The 26008-nt window shown below is 37.3% G+C and overlaps 3 protein-coding genes across 8 annotated transcripts in view; 2 read left to right on the top strand and 1 right to left on the bottom strand.

Annotated features, from left to right (window-relative positions):
• The first annotated feature begins 414 nt into the window (after positions 1-414).
• On the top strand, positions 415-11195 carry arhgap11a (Rho GTPase activating protein 11A). Of its 3 annotated transcripts, XM_051869163.1 has the most exons (12): positions 416-899; positions 1589-1659; positions 3390-3486; positions 3575-3831; positions 3998-4161; positions 4605-4745; positions 4910-4984; positions 5394-5567; positions 5654-5783; positions 7111-7219; positions 8075-8213; positions 9232-11195. In XM_051869163.1, the coding sequence occupies exons 1-12, from the start codon at positions 780-782 to the stop codon at positions 10518-10520; spliced, it is 2766 nt and encodes a 921-aa protein (XP_051725123.1). In that variant the 5' UTR covers positions 416-779; the 3' UTR covers positions 10521-11195. The 3 variants fall into 3 exon arrangements, with proteins under 3 accessions (XP_051725124.1, XP_051725123.1, XP_051725125.1); XM_051869164.1 differs by lacking the exon at positions 4910-4984 and having other exon boundaries at positions 415-899; XM_051869165.1 differs by lacking the exons at positions 8075-8213; positions 9232-11195 and having other exon boundaries at positions 417-899; positions 7111-7976.
• A 2190-nt stretch (positions 11196-13385) lies between these two features.
• On the top strand, positions 13386-17739 carry grem1b (gremlin 1b). Its single transcript, XM_051869176.1, has 2 exons — positions 13386-13990; positions 14972-17739. The coding sequence occupies exons 1-2, from the start codon at positions 13924-13926 to the stop codon at positions 15499-15501; spliced, it is 597 nt and encodes a 198-aa protein (XP_051725136.1). The 5' UTR covers positions 13386-13923; the 3' UTR covers positions 15502-17739.
• A 167-nt stretch (positions 17740-17906) lies between these two features.
• Positions 17907-26008, bottom strand: part of LOC127499060 (formin-1) — a 65270-nt gene continuing 57168 nt past the window's right edge. For 2 of the 4 annotated variants that reach the window (XM_051869161.1, XM_051869159.1), the window contains 4 exons: positions 24840-24891; positions 20629-20778; positions 19929-20010; positions 17907-18767 (listed from right to left, as the gene is read on the bottom strand). In XM_051869161.1, the coding sequence (XP_051725121.1) occupies positions 18570-18767; positions 19929-20010; positions 20629-20778; positions 24840-24891 (482 nt within the window). In that variant the 3' untranslated portion in view covers positions 17907-18569. Of the gene's footprint in view, positions 18772-19928; positions 20011-20628; positions 20779-24839; positions 24892-26008 lie in introns of all 4 variants that reach the window. The other 2 variants (XM_051869162.1, XM_051869160.1) reach the window with 1 other exon arrangement.

The following is a 26008-nucleotide window of genomic DNA, read 5'->3' as shown; positions in this document are numbered from 1 at the left end:
GCAAAAAAGTTAAGTGGTACTTTGATTACATACACCACATTTACATGGTACTTAAAAGAATATCACAGTATATTTCCTAAACTTAAAAGAAAATATAATGCGCTGTACGACGTCAAAAATCAGTACTATGGTACATATAAAAATGTAGTACGTTTTCAAAATCAACCTTTATTTTAATTACTCTGAAAACTACTGATATGGGCAATTATCTGACACTAGTACTGACTTGTTTTGCAAAGCTTTCAGCAGCTGGCGCTGTTCGTGTCAGATTATGTTGTACTGTCGCTTTAACACGCGAGCATCTGCTGCGCCATCAATCACGCGCAGAGGGACGCACAGGGGGCGGGGTCATCTGAGAAGGAACCCTCACGTGACTACTCCCAGCCCTATCAGAGTGCAGGAAACGCCTGAGTGACGTAGGCAGGGCGAAATTTGAACGTCTTTTCCGAGCTGCCGTTGTGAAGACGGGAAATAAAGCGACAGACAGAAACAAACACTGGATCTATATGGCGACGTTTAGACTTTTAAAGGCGCATTATTTTGTTTTATAAAATGATGTTTAGGCGCAGCAGAGCCGGGACATTTGATATGAGAGGTGTTTGGTGACTTTGATCGGTTGTTTTTATTGAAATGTGTCAGGCGGAACCGCGAAGAAAAATAAGCTAACCATCAGAGTTTGTGTATTAAACATCCGTAACGTGTTATTTTTAAACCTAAAGCACCTTTTTAGCCTATAAGCCTCATATTTCGAGTCGTTTTAAAGGTTTTTAGACGTCATCATGAAGGTTTTGGAGAGAAATGTGGTTCGTCTGGCCGTCGTTCAGCATCTTCGGTCCGTTTATGGAATAAAAATTAAAAACTGGAACAAAAACAGAAATAAACAGACTTCAGCGAACACGGTGAGTTCATAAAACATGTGATTTTATCATATAAACACTGATTGTTTTGTCAATCTGCGGCGGTGTTTCAAAATTAGTGAGCTTCCTATCTAGACAGCAGCATTTACCTGTAGTTAGTTCCCGAAATGCTCTATTTTTTGTCACATTTATTAATAATAAACAGGAATATACAAATAATAACATCCTTGAATGCTGTCTAGATCTGCAGATTATTACTGAAACGGTCTGCAACCGGACCTTTGTGTGTTTTATTATTAATAATGTTCAATATTCAGTAGTCGAAATTATGTTTAACGTTTTTCTTCCTGGTCACAGTTTTTCATCTGAGAATCTAGTCACTGTCACACCAAATGGTTGATCAACTTCCTGTTCACGTGGTTCACTGTAATAAAGTGATGAATCAACACATTTTAAACACAAAAATGTGATTCTAAGAGAAAATGTTGCAGTAACACGTGACAGTATTCTAGGCATGTTTGTGTATCAAATGTGATTAATTACATTAAGAGTTGATTCTGGTCACATGACAGTGATTTGTGCCCATGTTTGGCTCCTCTGGTAACTTCTTCTTCAGGCCAGCTGTGTGAAAATGACATTAAGTGAATCATGAAGGGAAATGCTGTTGATTTTCAAACACACAGAGCTTCAGTTGTTCTCCGTACCTGAACAGATCCTTCTTGTTTCTCCAGGTGAGGGTGTTTGGGGTTGCGCTGGAAGGTCTGCCACACTGTCATGTGTTAGACTACGGAGACGTACCCTGGTAAGACTGAGTCTAACGCTTGTTTACTTGCACACAGATGCATTTTGATATTTGTAATGTTTGTAAGAACTTAACGCTGAGGGCTGTGATAGACTTCAGAGTTTAAAACAATCAAAATTGACCAAAATCATTCCTGTGTAAAAAAAAAAAAAAAAAAACCTGATTTATTTTTAAACACACCCACCTAAAGGGTTAGTTCTGCTAAAATGTTGTTATTAATTACGTACATTAATTATGAATTCTGAGAACTTTTTGTCCCTCCATTGAAAGTCTGTTCGTTCAAAAAAATTAAGGAGGGACAGAAATCACTCAGATGTCATTAAAAAAATATCATTATTTGTGTTTTGAAGATGAACAAAAGTCACATTTTTGGGTGAACGATGGCTTTAAGTCTCAACGGCACCATTTATCACATACTTGCAACGTCTTTTGATGCAAAACATGTATACGCCCCACAGCCATCTACTGGTGTGAACGGCTTTAAACGCCACGATTGATGCATGTGCATGATTGATCTTCAAGGTGAATGTTCAGATTGCACTCAGAAACACAATAATGTTTTTACAGAGTGCAGTGTGATCTATGGATTGTGGTTAGATAGTTAACCATGTAGTAAAAGGAAACATTAAATAAGCAAAATATGAATGGCAAAACATCTGCCAAATAAAATAATAAAACAAATGATCTAATTGTTGCAGATGCTTTAGATATTTACTTTATATTTAATTTTACTATTTATTGTTTATTTGCCCTATGTTTTATTTTATTATTTTTTTTATTTTATTTGCCCTATATATCCCTATAAAATGATATTCTATTTTTTGCCCTATATTTCATTATATTTTATTAGTATTATATATTATTATTTTATTTTTTGCTCTATTTTATTATTATTTTATTTTTTTGTCCTACATTTTAGTATTTTATTTGCCCTATATTTCATTATTTTATATTTAATTTTATTATTTTATATTATATTTACTTGCCCTATATTTCCCTATAAAATGGTAAAATATATTCTATTTTCTCCCTATATTTCATTATACTTAATTATTATTTTATATATTATTTTTTTGCCCCATTCACTATATATTTTTTATTTTATATTTAATTTTAATATTATTTTATATTTTATTTGCCCTATATTTCCCTATAAAATTATAGTAAAATATATTATATATTTGCTTCATATTGTATTATTTTAATATTTATTTTGTCCTACATTTTAGTAGTTTATTTATTTGCATTATTTCATTATATTTCATTATTTTATATTTTATTTTTATATATTTATTATGTATATTTCCCTTTAAAATGATAGCAAAATATATATTTTTGCTTTATATTTCATTATATTGAAATATTATTTTATATTTTATTTGCCCCGTTCTCTATATTTTATTTTTTATGTAATTTTAATATTATTTTATTTATTTGCCCTATATTTCCCTATAAAATTATAGTAAAATATATTTGATATATTTGCCCTATATTTCATTATTAGCACTTTATTTTATTTTTTTCCTCTATATTTCATTATATTTTTTTATTATTATTTTATATCGTATTTTTTGCCCTGTATTTTAGTATTGTTTTGTATTTTATTTATTTGCCCTGTGTTTCACTATAATTTATTTTTATTTTATATTTAATCATCATTATCCAGTTTTATGAATTTTATGTTTGCCCTGCATGTGTAAGTGGCGTTCATGTGTCTCGATCTCTTTCAGCTTTGTCGTAGATGCCTGTACGAGCCTCATGGGTCATTTGGACACAGAAGGCCTCTTCAGAAAGTCCGGCTCAGTCGTGCGGGTCAAGAGCCTCAGGGTGAGTGCGTGACCTCTGCTTTCGTTCACTGCAGAGACTGTGACTGGTGGCATTATTGAACAGCGGCTGTATTGTTTTGACCCTGTAGGCCAAACTGGACCAGGGTGAGGACTGTCTGCCCACTGCTCTCCCGCTGGACATCGCTGGACTTCTCAAACAGTTTTTCAGGGAGCTTCCTGAGCCGGTTCTTTCCGTAGACCTGCACAGTGCTTTCCTGAAGGCCCAGGAGCTGCCCACGGAGGAGGAGAGGACCTCGGCCACAGTCCTGCTGTCCTGCGTGCTGCCCGACAGGAACTTAAACACGCTGCGTTACTTCTTCAGTTTCCTGAAGACCGTCTCTCAGCGGTACGATGTCTCTGTTTGTCTCAAATCTCTTGTTATGTTAATTGATGTCTTGCTCTGAATAGCAGGATCTTTTCAGAAGTGGTTTAGAGGCTCTTTTGTGTTTAAACACATGTAAAGTGTGTGTGTGTATTGCTCATTCGGTGTGTGTATTGCTCCTTCATTTCAGATGCGCTGAGAATAAGATGGACAGCAGTAATCTCTCGGTCATCTTTGCACCGAATCTCTTCCACTGTGGAGACGGAGGAGAGAAAATGAGCAGCAGCACAGAGAAGAGACTCAAGCATCAGGCAGCGGCGGTGCAGAGTCTCATAGATAACGCTCAACACCTGGGTATGTTATAAAACATTAGTTCTTTTAGGTCTATTATCTGAACTCCCTGAAACGCCTCCATCTCGAGTTTTCTTCACAATATTCCTCATTTAAATCATTCAGAATAAAGGGGCGGGGCCTGGTTGAGTTAGTTAGTAGTGTGTTGAAACTGGAGGTTATGGTAAGGGGCGGGACATTTCCCAAACACCAATCACAACACACTGCTCCAGCCGACCAATCAGAGCACATTGTGCTTTTCAGTAGGAGGGGCTTCATAGAGACAGGAATTAAACAGAGCGTTACTGACAGACTGGGAAGAGAGGAGCTGAACAATGGAGAATATGAGGAAAGTAATGAACCTGTTCTAGTAGAGCCCAAAAACAACATTGAGACTTGAATGTGCAGTGAATGTGATAACATTAAAGCTAACCCACCTGATGGAGCTGCTGTTGGGTTGTTCACAGGTGTGGTTCCTCAGTTCCTGATGGAGAAGGTTCCAGCCATGTTGGGATGTGATGCTGGCGTGTTTTCTCCATCTTCTGTGTCTCTAGAGGAAAGCAACGCTCACTCAGACCTGAAGAAAAGCAACAGACGCAGTTTAGGAGGTAAGAACCACGTCTAAAGTCATAATGTGCCCTCGGAGAGGATCGTCATTTGATCATAGTTTCATCACATGACTGGTTTGAAGAGAAGTGGATACGGTTAATAATGATTTGAAGGCATATAATCAGACTTTTTTTTAGTTGAGTGGGTGTGTTTTGTATTCCAGATGTGGTAAATGGAGCTCTGAATAGGTTTAAAACAGGTAGAACCCCAACAAATACCCCTCAGTCTGATGGAGCAGGTGGGTAAATGTTCTCATCAGACTTCACTGCATGTAGATCAGCTTGAGTTTCTGATCTTCACATCCTAAGTGTAATGAACACGCTTATTTATTGAGTTTGAGATGGCTTTGAGTGTGCCCACTTTCGTGCGTCATGTCTCCACTTGTTCTTGTTTTCCTCATGACACGGCATGGATAGTTTGTCTTTCGGCGCTTATGAGAATGTTGCCTCTAGTTTTGTTTAAATGATTTCTGCTCTATTCTCAGACGCTTACGCAAAACTTTGTCATTCTGAAACTTTTGCTTTGAAACGGCTCCTTTAGCTCCTTGTCGAATCTATAGCCTGAGCACTTATGGAAGAATAACGTCAAACTCTCCTTTTAATAATAACTCAAGTACTTCTGAGTAAATTCAAGTGTTTTTCCCTCAGTTTTCTCCATGGCCACTCCTGTCATCATAACTCCGAACTCCAAGCGTAAACTGCCGCAGGAGTCGGCACACACTCACGGGTTCTCCAACAAGAAGCGCAGGTCTATCAAGAAGAACCTCGGCCTGGAGCTGTTCCCAAACGCTTTGTTTGGAGGAGCATCTACGCCTGGATCAGGTGAGTTGTACGCCATGTTGGACGACTCTCGTGTGAAATGTTTTTTGGGTGATTCTGTATGTTTATTTGTTGGCGTGTTCTCTCAGCTCACAGTGCGGCGGGAGCTCTGGACTCGTCTCACAACGGTTTACTGTCTTCTGTGGGCAGAAACTCTCGTCTGTCCACCAGTTCTGCCCGGAGAAAGAGCAGACGACTGAGAGACCACAGCGTGAGCAGGTATGATAATACTCTCATCTGTATTTGTTGTGATTATTAGTTAACTAAGAGTTAGTTCACCCAAAAATGAAAATTCTGTCATTACTCACCCTCATGTCGTTCCACACCCGTAAGACCTTCATTCATCTTCCGAACACAAATTAAGATATTTTTGATGAAATCCGATGGCTCAGTGAGGCCTGCATTGACAGCAAGATAATTAACACTTTCAAATCCCCAGAAAGCTACTAAAGACGTATTTAAATCAGTTCATGTGACTGCAGTGGTTCAACCTTAATGTTATGAAGCGAATTTAAAAGACTTTATTCAACAATTTCTAGTGATGGGCAATTTTGAAACACTGTTTCATGAAACTTTACAAATCTTTTGTTTTGAATCAGTGGTTCAGCGCTGTATCAAACTGCCAAAGTCACGTGATTTCAGTAAACGAGGCTTCGTTGCGTCATAAGCGTTTCAAAACATTTCGAATTTTCAATGGTTCACCACTGGGGGGCGATTGTCTTTGATTTTTGGCACTTCATAGTGTTTTTGTTTCAATAAGGATGCAAAAGTTCTTTAAAGGAATAGTTCATCCAAAAATGAAAATGAGTCATTGACTTTTGTAAACACTGAAACATTCAGATCTTGTTGTCGTGTAGATATGAAACAGCTCCACAAAGTGTTTTTTCAACTACAAGTATCGTTATTTCTGTTACAAATATTGAAATTATCACAGAAGTACTGGGATAAGTGTTTATATCTGAATTTTAAACTTTGACGTCTACGGAAGCGATTAAAACGGAGCTTGGCTCTTCAAATAATGATTGTAACGATTACATTATGCCACCAGGTGGCGACAAGTGACTTAAAATATGTCTTTGTCATTGAAACATTAAAGATTAGTTCAAAAACACTGATTCGTCCAGTCGTGAAAAGTCTTCATGAGTGAGTCATTGAATCATTCACTCAATGAGGTTTCTTCTGATCATTTAGATGCAAATGAAAGCCTAAATTAAATATGTTCATCATATAAAAGTGTGTCTCTTAAGACTTGGATTAAACCGCTCAATAAATATGTGTTTGTTTTGACACTTTTACAACCTTTTGGATCTTTTCGTTCAACGGAGGGAACAAAACCTCTCAGGTTTCATTAAAAATGTCTTATTTTGTCTTTGGAGTTTGGAATGACTTGAGGTAATTCATTTTTGGGTGAACTGACCCTTAACTTTATCTAGTTTTATTGGGGTGTTAAAGGTTTACTGACATGAGTCTCGGACATGCTGATGGTATCTGCGGACATTCAAAACGACCATTTCTCATCATGATTGGCTTCTCTTGTTTCTTTCAGAGTCGAATCAGGGAAGGCAGGCTGTTTCTCTCCCAGAGTCGCCAAGAAAGAGCCTGTGAGGAAATCTCTCCGTCTGCGCTTCAGTCTGGGCAAATCCAGCCGCGAGTCTGTAAGTTCAGAAACATCATCTCTGTCAACCTCCACCAGAGACTGAACAATCAACCGCGCTTTTCTATGCAGCCGTGATTTGCATGTTTATAATTTGCATGATGTATTGTATTAATACATATTAATGGGTGGATAATACAGCACTTGGTATCAGAAGTAATGTTAACAGAATCGAGGAGTTTTGTTATATCCTGTTGATGGGTGGAAGTCTCTCGCTCCATCTAGTGGCAGTGTAATGTGGGTACATGCTGCTATTAATGATGCAGAAGATCTGAGAAAATGGCAATAATAATGAAAATATATTAATGTATTCTTTAACAGTCTTAGTTTGAGGGTTTTACTCATGCGCATGGTTTGGTTTTTATGCGAAAAAAGACTAATATGACTGAACTGGTGCAATCAAGAAAATGACAGTTTTACATTGTTAATAGATTTATGACACTAAGATAATTGATTTGATGTGATTGTTTGTTCTAATATTTGTGTTATCAATGCTTAATATTGCACATGTTGTCCAATGTTGTAACATTGTGACTTTAGGAGAAGAAATTATCTTTATGATTTTATACCTGATATTACTAAAAATATTTGTAGAATAAAATGTTTTAAGAACAAACGAATATTAATACTATAACGGTTTTTATTTTTCTAATTAAAATGTATTCTTGTGGTTTTGGGTTATTCCTTGCCATTATTGACATGGTCATTATTTTATGCATGTGTATATGCTCAAATAAAAAAAGATGATTGACCAGAAACGCTTTTACTATCAGTATTTTCTGTCTTCTGTCGTAATTCAACACTCAAACAATCACAAACCAAAGAGAGTAAAAAGAAGCTGCCTCTATTTCAACAGAACATCATTACACATTCACAACTGGGGCCAAAGAGGTCAGAGGTCATAGGTTGGCGCCTAGCAACACAAGAGAGCTGTACTGGTTTTCACTTCACCAAGGAGTTTAATCTGGCTGTTTTGAACAAGAGCCCCTCAAAAGGTCAGTGTTTTTGGGTTTTTATTTAATATGCCAAGATTTTCCTACAGATGCTAATCACAGCTTTGAAGGTCAACATCAGAATTGACCCTACTCTGATCTTATGAAAGATTCATCATTCCAAAGAAAAGAATCAGTGTCACATGATCCTTCAGAAATCATTCTAATATGATGATTTGCTGCTCAAGAAACATTTATGATTATTATCAATGTTGAAAACTGTTTCATAGTTTTGTGGAAACTGATACATTTTATTTTTCAGGATTATTTGATGAATATAAAGTTCAAAAGAACAGCTTTTATTTGAAATTGAATCTTTTGTAACATTATAAATGTCTTTAATGTCACTTTTGATCAATTTAATGTGTCCTTGATGAATAAAAGTATTAATTTTGTTTTATTTGTTTGTTTAAATCTTACCCCAAACTTATGAATGATAGTGTATCATGGTTTCTACAAAAATCTGAAGCAGCACAACTGTTTAACATTGATAATAATCAGAATTGTTTCTTGATCATCAAATCATCATATCAGAATGATTTCTGAAGGATCATGTGACACTGAAGACTGTAAATTACAGTTTAAAAGTTTACAGTTTTTACTTAAATATATATTGGGATTATATTGTAAAAGACAATTTCAGTTAGAGGAAAAAAGCTTTTGGTTTCTCTCCTGATGACACAAGAGGGCGCAATGAGCAAAATATTAATGCACCTCAATAAATTGTTTATTCAAAGCAATGAAATAACATGACATTTATAATTTCGTAAGTAGCGTAAACAATCATGAACAAAAAAGCATCATGTTTAATACAAAATGGCGAAGCAGAGTACTTTTTGCGCTTAAAGAAAAAAAACATTTCTCCAGAAAAAGTTGAACTTCTTTTAGCGTTACATGGCTTTCTAAACATGCACTGGACAAAGATGTCCTTCTAGATCTTCTCTGCATTGAGCTGCTGTATTTTTTTTTTTTTTTTGATCTGATATTTATGACTGTTATATTGTCCATGTTTGTTTCACAGGCTCCAAGTTCATCAGTAAATCCGAGGATAACCTGATGACCCCACAGTGTGACTCAGCGGACCACAGGAGCGTGTGGAGCGGAGACACTCCTGATGTTGGCCTGAATTTCCCAACAGATTCATTCTCTGAGACGCCCGTGAGCAGCTGTCGCTCCGAGCCCGCGCTCGACGTGTGCAAACCTCTGATGGCCAGCAGTATTCCCAAGATCCTCTGTGACGGCTTGGATTCGTTCAGTGAAGAACGCTCTAACACTGGACCCACGCTACTGAAAATCAAACAAGCTTTCGGTGAGTCTGGCAGTGACCTTCACAGCATCATTCAACAGCAGACCCACGACAAACCACAGGACAACCTTGGTTCAAACTCTGAAGCGGTTTCTTCTGATGTGGCTTTGCCCTCGGAAACCGCACACAAATCAGTGTCTGAATCTGAGCACAATGTGACATTCGGACAAATCGAGATTGCTCCTTTGTCGCCTCTACATATAGACAGCACTCTGTTTGACAGTGGACCGACACGGTTTGGGGAGACCAGTCTTAACGGGTCTCTTTGGCTGGAAAATGAAAGCAGGGATTTCCTAAAAGAGGCCACTGGATGTTCTGCGGACTGCAGTCAATTGGTTGATGCTTTGGACATCCAAAGTCCTGTGGCTTTCCGACTGGACACTTCCAATAGGGTCCAATCGACTCCATATGCAGCAAGAACGCAAACGAATGCCAACGCGTCTCTACCAAGTGAGTCATTATTGGTAAATAAGAGCGAAGCAGACAACTCGCAGAACCATCCTAACGCTAGTGAAATGCGCCGAATGAAAGTTGCCGAGCAGATTAAACTGTTCAACATGATGACGCTGAATTCTCCCAAAGCCAAAGTGGTCCGATCTCCTCTGAAGTTCCAGCGCACGCCGGTCCGACAGTCCGTGAGGAGGTTAAACTCTTTGGTTGGAAGCCGGAAGGACGTCAGGATGGGTTGGTGTGCCGCCAGTCCGATGAAGGCTGTGAGTTTAGAGAGCGCTTTGCACTCAATCCAACAGCCAACGTTTGCAAAACCCAAACCTCCAGTTCCTCCCAAGAATCCAGTCAAAAATGTTGCGCTGGAAGACGTTACCAATAAGGCACCAAAGACGAAATGCAACACACCCTCAGCCAATAAGAATGCCGCGGATGAACATCCCAAGTCTGTCCTGCTTCAAGTGTCTGAAAACGATAACAGTCGCTATAGAGGTTCACCCAAAAACCCTCTCGCGGAGGTAAAACTGATGTCAGCGTTGAAACCCATTGATCTATAAGACATTAAACACTTTCTGCAGACGTATATATTCAGGGGTCTTAATTTATTTCGCTAGAGTGAGTTTGATCGGTGAATGGTGCGGTCAGTGTTTTTACATAACGGAATGATCAAAACAATTTCCTTATCAGTTATGGTTTGGATTTCAGGGTCGCTTTGGTTTGAAAGTAAAACCATCCTGTAATTTTATATCGCGAACTGAAATCCATAATTGCACTCTGGGTTGCTGAAATATACTGATCTTGTTTGAGTGTTTTGCTGTAAGTGAAAAGACGAGTCGATGAAAGTGTGAAGAGTGATGTTCATGAAAGAATAGATCATAATTGTATTTAGAGTGAAAATGGATGCTTGGAATTGGATGGTTTTGGGAAGGTGTCTTATTTACCTTTTATTTATATTTTATGCAAAAACTTGATTTTCATTTGTAAGGTCTTAAAGATGGTGTAACTCAAGGAAATGTATGTGATGTTAAGCAGTATTATGGTCTTATGTGAAATCCTCAATGCTGTTATTTTCCACTCATGTTTATGAAGATGTTTTGCTTTTGTGCAAGAAGTTGTCAAACTAAACTCTTTGTGTTCAACTGATGTTTTGAAGTTCCTTTCTTCACCACCTGGTGGCGCACTTTGTTCAACAGGGCAGTGGTTCAGTATTAAAGTTCATTGGTCTTACATCACATTATTTGAATGATTTTCCTGCCAAACATCAGCATTTTACTAATAATACAGAGGGGGGAAATGCAAACCTGACCTTAATGCGTTTAGAAGAGTTTGAAGATGATTTGATAAAGCTGAAATATTTTGAAAGGGTAATTGTAAACCAAGTCTGATGAGGTGCATGTAGATCGAAACATTGCGTTTGTCTTGTTAAATGTTTTTGGGAGCAAGTGTGCGTTTTTGATGTAATCCTTTCCATCAGTACAAACACCTGAGGTCAATATATTCATAAAATGCTCATCTTTTGCAGCTGTAAACATCTTTAAACCGTCTGAGGTTGATCAGGATCCTTCAGGCCTGCTTTGGCTTCTTTTGGGGAATAATCTAATCCTCTAACTATCTCATCCGTAATAGATCCGTCTGCGCTGTGCCATCAAGATTTACTGATTTACATCACAACTAGACAGGATTAACCTGCACAGATTACACTGCCAATGATAGCAGGACTGATTCATGCGTCGCCCGGGCCGGATTGAGGGAATCTGTGGATCTCTGGGCTCATTTTCCCCTGGAGACAAATCCATACGGACCCAAACACATCCGCCTGTGTGTAATGGAGCACAATTTAAGGGTTCGAGATGCTGATGCTTTCATCTCCATTAGAGGGGATTTGGGAGGAATTTGGCCTTGAGAAAAACAGAAGACAAAAGACTTTCCTACATTGAGCTTATTAGATGTTTTTACATGGTTCATGACACGTATATATGTTAGAAAGCAATCCATGACAAACGACAATACATTCATATTTGTGGTCAGTTGTTTTGTAGCCAAGAAAGAGAATGAATGAGAAACACATGCTGAGAATAAACTGACGTAACACACCAACTCTAAACAATTATTAACTGAATTAATGGATCCGAATCAATCAAACAAGAGCAGATGTGTTGTTGAAATAAATTAATAGCAGCTTATTTCTTTCTTGAAGGATTAGTTTATCCAAAAATACCGACTCTGTCATCATTTACTCACCCCTCATGTCGTTCTTCTGAGGAAAAAAATGTCCCAGCTGCTCGTTTCCATTTAGTAACACTGGACAGACACGTCGACAAGAAAATTACAATAAAACTATCATAAAAACAGCTCACATGACTCTTGTGATATATTTCTTTAGTCGAATAATAGTTTTGTGCGAAACCGGAGCAGCCGTTGCTGTCAAATCTTCGCGCGCGAGTTCAATTCAAATTGGCGCCTTTTGGAATTTGACGTCCATAGGTTCTCGCGTGTCACGTGACTGACTGCGACGCGTTTACAAAGGCGACGCCGATGGCATTTTAGAAGAGGTTTTTCTTGAATCAAAAATTTTTACTTTTAAATATAAGTTTTAAAAAGTTTTTTTTTTTTTTTTTTAAATAAAGTAATAATGAGGTAAAATAAATGGCGCGATGTACACTCATGTAATATTCAAAGTACTCGATATTTTCAGTCATTAAATCATAGTTGTAGAAAATAGTAGACATTTTAAGGGTCAAAAGCATCCTTATGTGCTACTGACCCTTACATTTTAATTGTATATATATATATATATATATATACACACACATACATACATATATATATTAGTGGTCAAATTGATTAATTGCATCTAACAAAAGTTTGTTAATATATGTGTGTGTATATGTGTATATATATATATATATACACACACACATATATATATTTATTAAATATTTACAAACTTTTACGTTAGATGTGATTAATCGTGACTAATCGATTTGACCACTAAAATATATATATATATAAGACATTTAGATGTCCGCATCAATAGAAATGTACAAAAGTGATTGTATATACACAGAAAGCACATTTAATGCAAGTAAAACGTCTACTTTTAAGGTTTTTAAATAAGTTTTGGGAGAATAAAATGTCAAAATGTGGGTGAAATAATGTTCCATTGTCATTCAGTGTAACACTTATATTTATGTAATAATTGAAACATACTTATTCTGACCTGTACGTATTAAAATATATAAAAGAATAAGTGCGCATACTAAATTTTCTTGCATTTTAAATGAGTAAAGAATTCTTGCTGACAAACGGACAAAACCTAGAATAGTGGCAAAGTTTAAACATGTAAAATTACAAGTAATTAGCAAATGGGGTAAAAGTAATTAGTCTGTAATATGGCATAAATAGATTTTTGTTGTAAATATCTCTAACAAGATTGTTACACTGAATGACATTTTAGTGGGTGTCTTCTGTAAATCATGGTAAAAATGTATATTTAATTTTTGCTCAGAAAAAAAAAAAACAATCATATTAAACAGGACCCATGTATTGATGTATTGAAAAACCACAACAATTCAAAGCTGTATTACACTTATTGTTTTGATGCTTGACCCAAATACCCTTGATACCCTTTTTCGTCTTTGACTTATACATATGCGTGTATATATATATATATAGGAATTCACAGGCTGCCTAAACCCATCATAATCATTTATCACCAACATGAACTCCATAAAGGTTCTTTTCTATTCCATCCATAAATAACAGTGCTGTCATGACGGGCCTGAAGTTCTACAGCAGGAGTCTGATATCCAGACAGACAGATCGAGCCCTCCTCCGTGTGTGTGTGTGTGTGTGTGTGTGTGTGTGTGAGGGGGCGGATAGCTCTGATTCTCCTGCATTGTGTCTGGCTGGAGTGTGGAGAGATGTAGTCACATTTAAACAGTCAGTGTGTGTGTGTCTATGGGACAGATCACAGCTCCGCTCTTCACCAACATCTTCTCTGGTAGAAGCTCATCTACGCTGACAGGTGAGAGATCTTCACTCCTTTACTGATCAATCAGTGTGTGTTTGGAGCATCTGTCTGTTTCATCATTTCTTTAAATTTACATTCGTGCGTTTGGCAGATGCTTTTATCCAGAGCGACGTACAGTGCACTGACAGTGTGCATGCGATCAGTTGCAGCGCCTGGGATTCGAACCCGTGACCTTAGTGTTGCTAAAGTTCCACGATCTGCTGTTTGAACTATTAATACAGAAATAGTTATATTTTTTCAGATAACAGTTTATATCAGCACAAATGTCCTGCTGGACCAACTGAAGATCTAATGATGACTCTCCAAACAACATTTTTCAAAGCTCTCGTACTTAAATAATATGGATAAATTAGTATCTTTGCACAATTCTGCTGTCATTCAGTTTTATTAAGTGCTTAATATATTAAAATTATGAATATTTCTTATGTTTTAGACATGATCATATTTATATATATTTATGTGAAAAATCTATATTATATCTCAAAACATAGGAACTTAGTATAGGATATAATTAATTATTATACAATTACTAACAATTAGGTTCTTATTACACAAAAAAATGCTGAGTTGTTTCAAATATGGACAAACCGTTGGGTTCAAAAATAAACCGTTGGCTTTAAAAATGAACCGTTTGGTTTAAAAACGAAATTTAAAAATTTAAACCAACGGTTATCCATATTTGAGATATAAAAAAAAATATTAATGATAACGATCAAAAACTTGTTGAAGACATTACGCTGATTCAACGTGCAGATCTATTTAAAATTAAACGTTGTCTCAATGTTGTTTGAACGTTGAAACAAAAGAAAAACAAAAAAAGGCTATTTCAACCACATTTCAGCGCTGAAGGCTGGGATGAGACATGATTATTCAGGGATTAAGTAAACGTTTGCAAGTGAAAAAGGACCTGATCGTGGATCATTTGAGCGCTGGTGTCTGTGAATGTGTCTGAACGATGTGCTGTTCTCTCGTCAGTGCCGATGGCCTCTTGCGCTCGGATCCTGTGCGCGATGCTGTTCGCCGGGGTTCTTCTCTCGAGTCCGGCCGAATCCAAGCGGAACCGAGGCGCGATTCCTCATCCGGACAAGAGCAACCCGAACGAGTCGGACCAGAACCCGCAGCAGCAGCAGCAGGAGCAGAGGGGCAGGAGCAGAGGCTCGGAGGAGGTTCTGGAGTCCAGCCAGGAGGCGCTGCACGTCACCGAGCGCCGCTACCTGAAGCGGGACTGGTGTAAGACGCAGCCGCTGAAACAGACCATCCACGAGGAGGGCTGCATCAGCCGGACCATCATCAACCGCTTCTGCTACGGACAGTGCAACTCCTTCTACATCCCGAGGCACGTGCGCAAGGAAGAGGGCGCGTTTCAGTCGTGCTCGTTCTGCAAACCCAAGCGCTTCACCACCATGACCTTCACCCTCAGCTGCCCCGACAAGCAGCCGCCGACCCGGAAAAAACGCGTGCAGCGGGTCAAACAGTGCCGCTGCATCTCCATCGAGCTGGACTGAGAGCGACGGGTGCGCGCGAACAGTGTCTGCGAACATCGCTGCAGTAAGAACACGCGAGAAACTATGGAGGCATATTCGCGCCACTTACGAAAAAAAAATGCTTTGGAAATCTTGATTATGACATGAAAAGACATAGTTATGACACACTAAGTCATAATAAAGAGATTTTAAGAAATCGAAGTCAAAATTGTGAAATACTAAGTCAATTAGTCAAAATTATGATAAAGTAGAATATAAATTTTATGAGATTAAAAAGTCAAAATTATGACATAAAAAGTTGAAATTGACACTCCAAGCCATAATTTAGATTTTTGTTGAGTCGTAATTATGGCATAAAAAGTCAAAAATATGATATAAAGTCGAATTTATGACATTCTAAGTCATAATTGAATTTGAATAATTGAAATTGACACTCCAAGCCATAATTTAGATTTTTGTTGAGTCGTAATTATGGCATAAAAAGTCAAAAATATGATATAAAGTCGAATTTATGACATTCTAAGTCATAATTGAATTTGAATAATTGAAATTGACACTCTAAGCCATAATTTTGATTTTTGTTGAGTCATAATTATGTCATATATAGTCTGCATTATGATATAAAGTCGAATTTATATAATTATGAAATAAAAAAATATATGACAAAGTCAAAATTGTGACATACTAAGTCAATTATGAGATAAAAAAAAATTGAAATTATGAGTCATAACTATGATTAAAAAGTTGAAATTGACATGCTAAGTCATGAGATGAAAAGTCGAAATTATGAGATAAAGTAGAATATAGACACTAAGTCGAAATTTTATGATTAAAAAGTCAAAATTATGATGTAAAAAGTTGAAATTGAAGTCATAATTTAGACTTTTGTCAGTTATGACATACTAAATTGAAATTATTACATGCTAAATCATAATTATGAGATTAAAAAGTCAAAAGTATGACAAAAAGTCGAAATTGACACTAAGTCATGTTTTTTTTCTTTTTCTTTTGGGTCATAATTATGGCATAAAAAGTCAAAATTGACACTCCAAGTCAATTTTGGATTTTTATTTTATTTTTTTGTCATGATTATGGCATATAAAGTAGAATTTATGACACTTCAATTATGTGATTAAAAAGTTGATTGATATTCTAAGTCATAATTATAAAATAAAATATAAATTAAGTCAAACTTGTGACCTTTTTGTCAATTTTAACTATGATTTTTAATTGTTATAATTTCAACTAGAATATTGTCATAATTTTGATTTATGTCAGAATTAGAATTTTTGAACTTGAACTTTTTTGATTGTTTGACATTTTAAGTCATAATTTCGACTTTTCATGTCAATTATGTTTTACAAAAGCTTAATTTTTGTTTTTTCTCCGTATGTGGCATAAATGTGCTTCCATGAGTACTAGACACACTTGATGTGCTGATCTAGAAGAGACGCGATCATCAGCAGCATCTGTCACCATTACACCCTTCTGCTGTAAATATCATTCTTACATAAACTGATATTTGTCTTCAGAACTCATTTTCAAGCGGTCAGCAGGTTTTAAGATTCTGTTAAACGTCTGAACGTTTAGTGTACGTGGGTACTTGAAAAGTGTCATACTTCATCTGAATCTTTTGTTTTAAACATTTTATGATCATTAAACATGCAGTTTTACACTGAGGATTTCTACTTTATAAATTAATAACTGAAGGAAAAGTTGTTGATCAGCACCTAAAATACACTGACACTTGATTAGTCAGAAATTATTTTGCATCACAAAATCCTAAAGCTTTCAGTTTATTTGTTCAGGTTAGATGGAAAAAACAGATTTTTGGTTTAGATTAGCTCATGCACGTCATTCATCAACTTCTCCTTTAACAGAGCAACTATACGTGAAACAACAACAGTTCAGTAATGGTGACAGATGCAGAAGAGCATCATTCCTCACGGTGAATGTCTTCATTCATCTCCACATATAAGAACGCTTACGGACTGATAGTTTCCACTATGTGGAACGACTTTATTTAATGTGACCGAACGAGACACTGTTGTTCATGTTTCTGCTGGATTGCTGTGAATGCTGAGATTCTTCATATTCATCTATTTATAATATCAGATAGAAGAATGAAAGATTATATACAGTTTAGTTGTGAAGACCAAATTATCACACATTTTGTTGAAGTTGTACAGGTGTATAATGTTGTAGATAGAGGCTTGTATGAAGATGTGGAAAGATCATATTAATAAAAGGTCAAACATTTGATCTCTCTCTCTCTGACAAACACATGATTAAATGCTTCATAAATGACGACAAAAACCAGTTTCACGCACCAAAACTTACAGGTCATGTAAACTGATACGAATCAAATCAGAACATTTTAATAATATGATGAAAATAATGCAAGAAATCAGACATATTTTCCTGAATTTGAGTTTTGAGAATCTTTAGGAGAAAGTTTATTGCACCTAATAAATGTAAAAGTATCACAAAAATAAAATCAAATAAAAAAAAAAAAAAAGAAATCTGACAGTAATAATGTTCCTGTAGTTTTGGCGTGTTTAAACACATTTAAAATAACTGGATAAATTAGAGAATTCTCCAGATATAAACTCACAGAGAAACTATATCCTCATAACATCATATTCCTTAATAAAACCGTCATTCAGTGAATAAATAGGGCTTATAGAAGGTCATTCGCTCATTTACACATCAAAATGTCATCAAATATACAGACACACTCACTGAAGGGAAATATGATTCATGTCTCATCATATTCTCAGATGTACATGGATATGATTCGCACATTCACTCTTCTAAACGCAGGATATTGTTGCATAGTGTGTAAAAGTGCTTCACACGTCATCAAGTATAAGTTTGGCAAAAGGAAACTGGTGAAACGACAAGGCCGAGGACTTCAGAAACCAGCGAAGCGGGTGATTTTCTGTTCAAGTATGAATACAGAGATGTTGGCCCTTCATGTGTTTTACGAGCGTGTTTTGAGGCACTGCTGATGAGACGCTGATTTCAGCCATTTAAAGTGTTTAATGAGGCTTTTCTCTCCTTACTGAAGGTCTGTCGAGCGCCGCAGGTCAGATGAGCCTTCCTTTCGTTTCTCTGAGGTTCTCAGGGTGTCTGATGATGTCAAACACCGTCAGAACTGATCTGAGGTCTGTGTCCCGTGTGCTGCAGGTCTCAGACCCTGACGGACGGGCGTGTTTCTGTGATGAGATGCTGATCTCGGTGTTTTCAGCTGGACGACACGCCGGCCTCTTTCTTCCGCAGTCGCTCTTTCTGTCAAACACATTTTCAGACATTATTTATGTTTGCATTGATGCACTTTTTGCAGATATACGTTTGTTTTATCGGTTCATTAAACCTGATGTAGGCATAAATCAATACATTTAATATCAATAATATCTGCTCATATGAGGGATCTGAAAGCAAATATATATAATTTAAATAATAGACAAATATATTATAGTGGTTAAAAATGGGGAAAAATAAGTATTTAAAAAATATATATCTGCTAAGAATAATCATATAATATTAGAATAAATAAATATATAATTAAAATAATGTATGAAAAAAATCTGAAAATTATGTAAAATTATAAAGAGGTTAAAAAATAAAATAAAATATATTTTATCTTAATTTAAATTATATTAATTATATATACACAATAAATCTAACAGTAGTATCTGCTCATATGAGGGATCTGAAAGCAAAATATATCATTTAATTAATAGACAAATATATATTACAGTGGTTAAAAACTGGGAAAAAAATTAAGATAAAAAAAATTATATATCAGAATTAGAATAAATAAATATATAATTTGAATAAGATGAAAATAAAAAAAGATATAAATAATACTGATAAAATAATAAATATAAAAATAAAATTATGTAAAATTATAAAAAATTAAATAAAGATTAATATATATATATATATATATATATAATTTTTATTATATCTTAATTCACTTTTTTATATATAAATTTCAGCTGAGAACAACAATATTATAATAATTTGATTATTCTAATTATATTTATGTATGAAAAAATAAGATAGAATGATCTAAAAATGATAAATTACAGAGGTTAAAAATATTTTTTCATCTTAATTTAAATTAAATTAAAATAAATGATATATACTATATTGTCATGTGTTTCCCTTCTTCTGTATAAACATCATTTAAGTGATTGTCCTTGTTTTCGGGCCTGTGTGTGTGTGTGTGTGTGTGTGTGTGTGTGTGTGTGTGTGTGTGTGTGTGTTTAAAGCACATCCTTCAGAATCTGGTGATCTTTCTGCAGTTTGAGGATGATTGTTGTTGGATTTACAACAGAATATTCACATTATTGAGCTCTGCACGTGTGTTATGAATAACAATAACAATAACAAACCGTGCATTTGAGCAAAAGTGTGTGCGTTTGTGTGTGTTTCCTCACCAGACTGTTTTCGTTGATCTTCTTCGTCTCCACTTTCTTCTCCGCTGTGATTTTCTGGACTGTTTTCTGAGCTTCTTTTAGTCTAAAATGAAAGAGTACAAAATGAAAGGATTAATTCACCCCCCCAACCTACACCCAAACCTGTGCAGCTCCACAGTGATGAACCAGAAAATCACAGAATCAGTGATGCAGACTTCATCAGCTCAACTTCAGCTCTAGAGAAGTCACGTTCTGTTCTCTGATAGTGTCAAAGAGATGTGATTGGTCCGCTGGTTAGTCCAGTTATCCAATCACAGCCTCTCACCTGAGTGTTGCACATCGAGGGATTTATTCAGTAAGCGTGTAGTTTATGTGCACGTCTTCTAATCGGATAAAACATGTATGTGCATTTGTAGAATTTATGCTCATCTTGATGTTTTTTATGCAATATCCCAAAATGCACACAGAAAAAGGTGGATGGAAACAGCCAGTGATGTTTGATTGAATGTTTGTGTACTCTATGAACTCTGTCGACACATAAAAATAAGCAACGTTTGACTGTTAGGAAGCGCTCGCGGTCCGGCACCATGTCAACGTCACGCTTACGCCTCGTTACGCCCCGTGACGTCCGGCTCGCAGCGTCTGTGTTAAACACACTTCCTGACGCTCCGGGCTTCACGATCGCTCTCTAAACTCCTCGAGTGATCCAGGGCCGCCTCACCTCTCTTTGGAGATGTTTTTATTCTCACGGTTCCAGGTGCTCTTGAAGTCGTTGCAGAACTCGTACCACAGCATGAAGATGTAGTTTGGAGAAACGTCCTTCTCGCCAGACTTGGGCTTGAGCCCAAAGTACGTCACCGTTTCCTGGAAACTGGAAGAAAAACACGGAAAGACAGAGAGAGACGGTCAACATGATATCTCTGTCCTCAGAAGAGAATGAAAAGATGCAATATTTTACCCTGAAACGAGCTTTTTCTGCGCAGCTGCTTTCAAACAGTGTGTGTGTGTGTGTGTGTGTGTAAACTTGAAGAGACTGATTTATTGTGTTTAAATCAGCATAAAGCAACAAATAAAAACCTTCTAATTAATAAACTGAACAGGATGTTTCTTATTTGACTGGTTCAAAATTAGAAATAATTATCACTGCATTAAGAGTTTATAATGTGCTTTAGTTTGATCATCCTGTCAGTGACAGCTGACGTGTGATGACAAGATTTAGTGCATTATGGGTAAAACAGCATGAAAAGAAACTCAAACACAACGAGCCTTTAGTGGCAGAACATCACGTTCGGCGGCCGCAAATCAAGTGGAGCCGTGAGATTAATGGTGACCCGTGTGACAGATCACATGACATGAACCGAGGAGAAACTCAATGGAGCGTTACACACATCAGGAGCGCTCAGGTGTGTGTGTGTGTGTGTGTGTGTGTGTGTGAGAGTGTGTGAGCGCTGGATTCATCACAAACACCTTCAGTTATTACACAGATATAATACAGTGTTAAAAACTGAAGAAAAAATAAGATGAAATACAAATTATTGTCTCCAAATTTCTCACTCACACTTTCTCTCTCTCACACACACACACACACTCACTCACTCACTCACACACACACACACACACACACACTAACACACACACGCACACTCTCCTGTACACACACATACTCATGCACACACACACACACTCATGGACACACTGTCCTGTACACACACATACTCATGCACACACACACACACTCTCCTGTACACACACTCATGGACACACTGTCCTGTACACACACATACTCATGCATACACACACACACACTCATGTACACACTTTCCTGTATACACACACACTCATGAACACACACACTCATGTACACACACTCTCATGTACACACACTCTCATGTACACACACTCTCATGCACACACACACTCTCATGCACACACACACACATGCGCACACACACTCATGCGCACACACACACACTCATAAACACACACTCATGTACACTTTCCTGTATACACACACACTCATGAACACACACACTCATGTACACACACTCTCATGCGCACACACACACTCTCATGTACACTCACACTCATGTAGACACACACACTCATGCGCACACACACATGTACACACTCTCATGCACACACACACACTCATGTACACACTTTCCTGTATACACACACACTCATGTACACACACTCTCATGTACACTCACACTCATGTAGACACACACACACACACACACACACACACTCATGAACACACACTCATGCACACACACACTCTCTCACACACATTCATGCACACACACACTCATGCACACACACTCATGCGCACACACACTCATGCGCACACACACACACACACACTCATGAACACACATTCATGCACACACACTCTCTAACACACATTCATGTACACACATACACACTCATGTAAACACACACACACACACACACACTCACGCACTCACTCACTCTCTAACACACACACACACACACTCACACACACTCACACACACACTCACACACACACACACTCACACACACACACACACACACACACACTCACACTCACTCACACACACACACACAGATTTATTCTGTCCATCTCTCAGTGTGATTTGCGCAGCATTAATGTGGAATGCGTGAACTGATTCTGTTAAATAAACTGCAGATGACAGAAGTGTTCCTCATCTCACCGAAACTGACTAGACAAGCGTCCCGTCCAGTGACGTCCGCAGCGCTCCAGCGCTCCAGAAAGTCAGTAGATCACTGGACTCGTTCTGCGGCTCTTGTAAGATCAAAGCCGTGATCATGTTTACCACGTTTGCTGCAGAGAAGCGTGTAAAGGTGACGGCCCTCGGGTTGGGACACATGTGGACGCCCACCCAGGTCCCGGACGAGCCCCCGAGGCGGCCCGTATCCATCACCCGCGTGTCACTTTAACGAGGTGCGTCCATGGGAACTCTGGGAAAGCCACACTTACTGCTCCTGCAGCCGTCGGAGCGCCCGGCGCTTCTCTGGGACCAAATTAAAGGTAAATTAAAGGAGTTTCTAGCTGCCGGGCTCTTTTGATCAATATTGGCCAATTCAACACCTTCATTAACGTGGAGTCAAGCGTGGAGTCCATGTGCGGGATTCTGTCCGGAGCTGTTCAAACGCGTCCACATCTGCAGTTTATACCCAGAGAACAATAATGTGTTCTAACAACGTTTGCATTAAGTTGTGAAAACGTTCCATTTTATCATTCTTCAAACACACTTTGAACGTTCTGAGTAACATTTAAAAAACATTAGACGAACGTCCAACTAAAACGCTCCACCAACGATGTATAAATAATGTTTTTGTGCAGAACATTGTTAAAGACTATATACCTCTGAACAAACGTTCTATTAATGTTAGTTCTTAACCTTCCCAGAACGTTCCCTGTTAGCTGGAAGTCATTTCTTTACTCTGTGTGTGTGCATGTTCTGCGTCTTATTTATTTCATTTCGCTTTGTTTTGTTTCAGGTTACAAAAAAACTCTCAAACCTAAACAAGGAAAAATAATCAATATGCTTTGTTTGTCCTTTTCCCCCTCTATGAAAAGTTCCAGATACTTTCCGTCGTGCAGCATCTGGCAGTCGAACGCTTGCACATAAATCAGCGCAAACAGTTTGCAGTATTCCTGCTGGGAGTCTGACACGCTCAAATACACACGATAAGACCACACGATAACACGGACGCTCCGAACTGAACCCTCTTTCCATCCTTCACGACGCTCTGTGTTCAAAAACACACCTGCTCCTTCACAGAGCAAACAATCCCAGAATGCATTAGCAACGAGAGAAAAAATACACCCAAATTGGCGGATGAAGTGAGAGAACTGTCATTCATGAGTTTAGGTTCTTTAAGGACGCATTAAATTGATCAAAAGTGACAGTAAAGACATTTATAATGTTACAAAAGATTCTATTTCAATCAAATGTTGTTCTTTTAGAACTTTATATTCATCAAAGAATCCTGAAAAATAAATGTATGACAGTTTCCATGAAAATATGAACTGTTTTCAACATTGATAATAATCATAAATGTTTCTTGAGCAGCAAATCATCATATCAGAATGATTTCTGAAGGATCATGTGACACTGAAGACTGGAGTAATGATGCTGAAAATTCATCTGGGTCATTCCGTGTCAAATCAACCAAATTTTTGATTTTGTTAATATTTTTTCTGTAGAAAGACAAACATAAATAGTGATGAAAGCCAAAATATTAAAATGTCACAGATGTATATCAACTATTTTGTAGAGGGGGGTCAAAATGACCATTTTCACCTGAGATTTGGAGCCAAATTAGAGGAGTTTAAAAATGACTTTAGAAAGATGGCGGCATCTTTATTTTATTTTCACACAGAGATTAGTAGATCTGTTAGTGAAATCTGTTGACTTTATCAATCTGTGTTTCATTATATGCCAACAGTGACAGCTCAAAAATGGGAAAAAAGCCCTTCTTATATTTTTTGCCTCAAGTTTGCATGTCTGTAACTCAAGAAGTATTAAAGATATCTTAATTTCCTTCTAGATTCTCATTATTAATAAACTTTCCGTTTGAAATCTTCATTTTCAAAGCCCTATATAGTTCAGTCCCATAGATATTGGGACCCCAATGTGACTCCATGTCCAATATAGTCTAATTAAAAAATTAATTACAGAATCGTGGCTCTATTGGAATCAACTGTGAGTCAGTTATCTTGTGTGCTATTTTGCTGAAATGGTAGAGCGCTCCAAATCACCTTAGTCATGATGCTGTCTATGTAGGCAGCACACTAGTGTTTGGATACACTAAACGGCAGGTGTGAGTGTTAATGAACCACAGCAGCACTTTCACTCCACATCAATCTCATCAGTCTGTCTTTAGATTCACATCATCTGCTGTACTGAAGGTGTTTCCTACCTGTTCTGTACCGCCTGCAGCTGCTCATCTTCAGCCGCGTACTCTGATTGTGCTGCGGACCAAACACAACAACACGTCAACAACACAACATACTGAGAAAAGAAACATCTCCACCCATGGAAGCTTGTTTTCGCCACAGAATAAAAACCAATGAAAAATGGTAATTGCGGCTTTTTATCTCAATTTGGACTTTTTTTCTCGCAATTGCAAGCTTTTAACTTGCACTTCTGACTTTTTTATTAACTCTATATTGCGAGAAAACAGTCAGAATTGCAAGTTTAAAAGTTGCAATTACCTTTTTGATTTTTTATTCCGTGGGGGAAACAAGCTTCCATAATCATGAGCATGAACCTGCAGGAATGAAAACAGATGAGATCTTTAATTTCTCAATTATTCATTCTGGATAGATCAAACTTTTTCTGTTTCTCCTGAGAAAAAAACCCCAATCATTTCAGAAGAGATCTCAACAATGTCTCAAAGTGTGCTCAGATTTGCCAAAATACAAAAAGTCTTAATCAGGTGTTGAGGTGTTAAGTGCTGCATCAACTGCATCTGAAATGATTCTCCTAAAATAAAAAACGGACAGTGAATCAGTAACACTTTACAATTAGGTCTCATTTGTTAACATTAGGATTAGTTCACTTCAGAATGATAATTTACTCACCCCCATGTCATCCAAGATGTTCATGTCTTTCTTTCTTCAGTGGAAAAGAAATGAAGGTTTTTGAGGAAAACATTCCAGGATTTTTCTCCATATAGTGGACTTCACTGGGGTTCAACGGGTTGAAGGTCCAAATGTCAGTTTCAGTGCAGCTTCAAAGAGCTCTACATGATCCCAGACGAGGAATAAGAGTCTTATCTAGAGAAACCATCGGACATTTTCTAAAAAACAAAACAAAATGATATACTTTTTAACCACAAATGCTCGTCTTGCACTGCTCTGTGATGCTCCACGCATTACGTAATCATGTTGGAAAGGTCACGCGTGACGTAGGAGGAAGTACCGATCCAGTGTTTACAAAGTGAACGTCAAAGACTAAGTCAAACGGCCTTTACAAAAAAAGGTAAAACAACGATGTCGGACGATTTTGAAGTTGGAGGAGAAAATGAGATGGAGTTTTTCACCCTACTGTGGTACTTCCACCTACGTCACATGACCTTTCCAACAT

The sequence above is a fragment of the Ctenopharyngodon idella genome, chromosome 17 (assembly GCF_019924925.1).
Source record: "Ctenopharyngodon idella isolate HZGC_01 chromosome 17, HZGC01, whole genome shotgun sequence".
Classification (NCBI taxonomy): domain Eukaryota; kingdom Metazoa; phylum Chordata; class Actinopteri; order Cypriniformes; family Xenocyprididae; genus Ctenopharyngodon; species Ctenopharyngodon idella.
The sequence above is the reverse complement of the archived record's forward strand: the minus strand, read 5'-3'. Positions and strand labels throughout refer to the sequence as shown.